Below are 4,725 nucleotides of genomic sequence, written 5' to 3'. Positions count from 1 at the left end.
CTACTGGGGCTGCTTGGTGGCTTGAGGGCCCTAAGCACAGGCTTACAAGAAATGGCTTCACATGCCCACACAGACACACATGTACACACACAGGGCTCGATTTCAGGAGGGACGCAGAGGGATGGCATCCTGCTAATCAAACATAAATAAAAAATGAAATCCTCTACAGAGAACACATTTCTGCACAATTTAATTCACAACTGTTTGTTTTCTGAATTTAACATATTGGGAAAAAAACAAACATAAATGTGGCCTGTGCAAATGTTACGGCATTTTATATTTCAGCTTTTATTATTTTTTTTCCAATATGTTAAATTCAGAAAATAAACAGAAATTGTGCTCTAAAACATGCAAAAATGTTATATATCAGTCTTTTCCCTGTAGAGGATGTATCGACCTATTTTCAATTATGAAATCTACAAAACATGATTTCGCTGGGGGTATTCAAACTTTCGCATGCAAATGTTCCTTCTAAATGGCCAGAAAACTGTTCAGTACTGTTCATTCTAGTAATACTGATTCTATTAGTATTCATCTCACACAGTTTAAACAGCTGTATGGTCACCACACACTTACCCTTTAAAGCTGCACCCTGAGTCTAATGCTTTCTATAGAACAAGCATGCACGTGCACACAAACACACACACACACACAATCATAAACAAGGCAGATGGAACAAAACTGATGTTTGTAAACACTGTGTGATGGTGTGATTGAACAATACAAAGAGACTGTAAGGAGAAATCTTTTGTGTGTGTGCCTGAGGAACGAGCCTTTTGTGTGCCTGTGCGTAAAGAAGGAGGGTCACTGACAAATGTATAAATACTGGAAATCACTGAGCCACAACTCAGCCAGATGCTCCTGGAGCGCAGAGAAAGAACAGAGACGGAGAAGGAGAACAAAGAAGAAACCCTTAAAAGAACACTGCAGAGGAGGACACTCTGAAAGAGAGGCAAAATAATTTAAGGTTAGCTTTCACTTTAAGAACTTCACCAGTTAAATTTCACACGCCAAATGTCAGCTGGCTCTATCATTTTTAAAAAATTTTAACAAGATCTGTTTTGAATCTGATAAGCAACAAACATAAGCAAGTAAGATAAGTAAGAAAAAGAAACAATTAAACGTAATGAGTGAGTCAATGGCTGAAACAATCAAATGAAAAGGGCAGGACTGTTTTTCAGATGGGTGCTGCCCACTTTATGGCCCAGAATGCACTGCTGGTGGTGGTGTTTCTGCTGAGTGCAGTCGCTCCCTCTTTATCAGTCTACAGCAGTGGAGAATGTACCTTCAATACTAAAGGTATGTCTGTGTGGGGATGAGGAAAAAGATGGGGTAAATGAGACGGGTCACCTATTGCCGTAACTGACCGCTTGTGTGTGTTTGTGAATGTGCTTAATTTGCCTGTCATTTCTGAGTCTGTCTAAAAGTGTGGTAAACTACTGTGTTGAATAATAGAAAATATTGTAATATCAGTTAGCTTGATTCCAAAATCTAGTACTTTAAAAAAAAAATACCCCTGAGATTTCCAACCTGATCTCTATATGCAGCATCTGTATTGTACCATTGACTACCACAGAAAATAATTTCCACATTTCTCTTTACTTAGAAAAGAAGAGAAAAACCCATCGACACAAAACACACTTATAATAGATGGCAATGGGCAGCTGCTTCAGCACCATCCCTTTGGCTTCCATTTTAAGTGTGTTTTGAGCCAACAGGTTTTCTATTCTTATACAATATTGTTGTCTGCAGTAATCAACCATATGCTACACATGAGCAGACAGAGATTATGTTGAAGAATTTAGGTGTATTATTTTAAGTTAACAGCCTTCTGATTAGTTACTATCTCAAAATCTATAATCTATAAAATGCATCTTTACAAAATACAGGTAAAAACATCTTGTTCTCAAGGAGTTAAAGATTAACAACTACTGATGACTGCATGAGCTCTAACTGTAACAAACTGCATTGGTCATTTTCATAACTGCAGTGGTTTGGAGCCTCAGCATCAAGCTGGAATGTGTTTTCTGTCTCATATGTGTGAGGACTGTATGGATTTGAATACTTAGTTCTCACTGAATGTATGTAACATTTAGTGATAACAATGATTTGCTACACAGGTACTTGTGAGTATCAGGGTCAGGTGTATGGAATTGGTGATAGCTGGATCACTAAAGACTGCTACCACTGTGTGTGTATGGAACCCTTTGGAGTAGGCTGCTGTGATCAGTAAGTAATTCCATGCTTCTTTTTGTGCATTCTTCCAAAATGCTTTAATATGTTTAAAACACAAAGCTTAAAAAAAAAATCATGTACATCAATGCAGTATCAGTATGCCACTGACCAAGGGTAAAATAAGGTAGAAAAATAACAGCATATATAATGGGCATGTTATGAATGAGATAATTATATTTATCCCCAGTTTCAAACAAATTACTGCATTACCTTATAATATCAATCAAATTATTTTTTTTCTTTGCACCCATTCCCAATTTACATAACGTGTGCATATTTTAGAAGTGTAACTAGTTCTCTCAGTTTTGATCTAAAGATGTGTTCTGCTAACTGGAGAATTTTCATGAGCACAAGCAAGTGGATGTTACGTTCTTTGGGATACAACTGCACATTTGTATAAGATGGAGTTGAAAATCCATTTTGTGCGTAAGCAATAAAATGTGCGCCACTCTGCACAATGTGGTTTGCTCTGAAAAATAGATTCAGTAATTGAGCAAATATATGTTAACAATTAAAACTGTAATATGTTACCTCATTTCTGTTGTCTGATCATATATTAACTACTATCCCAACAGCAATCCACAACCAGTAGATTACCCAGAATGGTGTGAGATCATACGGAAGCCAGATTCCTGCATCAGTGTGGCGGTGATGAGGGCCAATCACAAGCTTCCCTGCCTGTATGGAAAGTGGGGGAGGCTGCGGCCAGACACTTGGAAATCTGACAATGACCCAATATTCTAACTATTCAGTCAATTTTCCACTTTTACAGCTAATTCAATGTAATGAAATTGCTGGAAAAAATCTATAACAAGTTTATTCAAATATAATGCTGCAAATCACCTCTCACTTATAATACACTCAATATGTAATTTTATTAACAAACAGTCCTTGAACAGTAAATAGCAAATTTCATATTTATTTGGCTTAGTTCTTCACTCAAATAAAGTTTTTTTAAGTTTGCCTTTTCTTAATTGTGTAATTGTGTATCAGTTAATAAATCTCATCCATACTTACATGTGTCATTTGTTCTTTTAATACTTTAATTTACACACATAAGGAAAGAACATTAAATACACTGTTTAGCAATAAGGTGGCATGAATCATGTGATTTTATTGATATGTTCTTGCTGGTATATGATGTGAAATACAGATTTGTTTTATAGTTTCACCTGACGCAGCTTGAAGGGGCATCTCAGCCTAAAATGAGCATGTTATTTTTTATGTTATGTAATATTCCGTAACACTATTATATATTTCGGACTCATTGCTTTGACAGACGACAGATTCACAATTTTGTATTTTTTTGTGTTGTTTGTCCATCAGTGTTCTTACTCTACAATACACATCATACATTATGCAAATACATTATATAACCACTGAGAATCTGCACTCTGCAATTAAGAAATCCTGACTGATTGATGTATAAGTTAGTAAATGCTGTGTGATATTTGGCTTCCATGCAGAAAAGTTAGCTGTCTGGCTTCTTTCTGCATTCACCAGTTAGCAAGAGGAAAAAAAAAAACCACTAACAGCCCACCCAATAGCCTTTGCAGTTTCTCTCACCTTCATACATCTTCAGAAGGGGGTTTCCCTAGTCTTGAAACTGGAAAATGTCCTGCTAGAGACTCTTGTGGCACCACTTTAGCAAGCAAGATGCAGCAACAGTAACTTTTTTGTATTTTTGCTGGATTAAACCTTTAATGTTAGGAGTCTACAGTGCAGGCACCCTAATCATAACGTGTGCACTGTATATCTTCTTCCCTAGAACTTGAACTATCTGTGGCTGGCTTTCAAATAGCCTAACTACACCCCTGGTTTCTACTGTGTTCCTCTTAGGGTGGATGGCCTGTTTAATGACAATAGCCACGTAGAACAGGTTATAAGCAAATACACCTTCTCTTACACTTACATTCTTTTCTGACCCAGACAGTTGCATATCCTGTAGTTAGTAACTGTGGACGGTTTGTTCGTTGTGAAGGGGAGAATTATGCTGTGTTACCTATTTATAATAAACTTTTGAGACTCAGTTTAACTTCACCTCTTCTGCGAAATGGATGTGGCATCTGCTCTGGCCTCATGTGACCACCGTTTCTCGACGCTCCACCGGTGGAGCTCCTCCGCCGCAGGTAAAGCACGATGAGTTGGCGACTGTGCTGAAATTGCATAAAAAGTCCACTTCAGCAGCCGACAACACAGCCGAGGAGGACACACATCTGACCTTTGACCGCCTATTAAACATTGCTAGACAGCCTGGAATGCGAACAACCTAACGAAGTATTGAGTATTTTGTTTCCTTAGTCACATGACATATCTTACCCCTATTCTCATCACGTGTCGATGTTCAAGTTTCAACAAAGTTTTTTTCCCTTTTCGCCGAGACCAAAACCCGCCCCCTCCAGCCCTCTATTCGCTCTGATTGATTGTCGAGCTCAGTCCTCTGCTCTGATAGGCCCAAACGTGATTTCGGTCACGCTTCTTACTGCCCTG

The 4,725-nt window shown here is 38.0% G+C and overlaps 1 protein-coding gene across 1 annotated transcript; it reads left to right on the top strand.

Annotated features, from left to right (window-relative positions):
• The first annotated feature begins 858 nt into the window (after nucleotides 1-858).
• Nucleotides 859-3,204, top strand: LOC118817893 (prostate-associated microseminoprotein-like). Its single transcript, XM_036584896.1, has 4 exons — nucleotides 859-967; nucleotides 1,182-1,299; nucleotides 2,121-2,229; nucleotides 2,811-3,204. The coding sequence occupies exons 2-4, from the start codon at nucleotides 1,182-1,184 to the stop codon at nucleotides 2,977-2,979; spliced, it is 396 nt and encodes a 131-aa protein (XP_036440789.1). The 5' UTR covers nucleotides 859-967; the 3' UTR covers nucleotides 2,980-3,204.
• Nucleotides 3,205-4,725: the final 1,521 nt, after the last annotated feature.

The sequence above is a fragment of the Colossoma macropomum genome, unplaced genomic scaffold (genome assembly GCF_904425465.1).
Source record: "Colossoma macropomum unplaced genomic scaffold, Colossoma_macropomum, whole genome shotgun sequence".
Lineage (NCBI taxonomy): Eukaryota > Metazoa > Chordata > Actinopteri > Characiformes > Serrasalmidae > Colossoma > Colossoma macropomum.
Note: the sequence above shows the minus strand (reverse complement) of the source record. Positions and strands in the feature narration are given on the sequence as shown.

Excerpts from the sequence above, each read along its gene's own strand:
- LOC118817893 (XM_036584896.1), top strand. The coding sequence starts at position 1,182 with ATGGGTGCTGCCCACTTTATGGCCCAGAATGCACTGCTGGTGGTGGTG. Across the intron at positions 1,300-2,120 it reads ATGTACCTTCAATACTAAAG|GTACTTGTGAGTATCAGGGT; the intron begins GTATGTCTGTGT and ends TTTGCTACACAG. Across the intron at positions 2,230-2,810 it reads GGAGTAGGCTGCTGTGATCA|CAATCCACAACCAGTAGATT; the intron begins GTAAGTAATTCC and ends CTATCCCAACAG.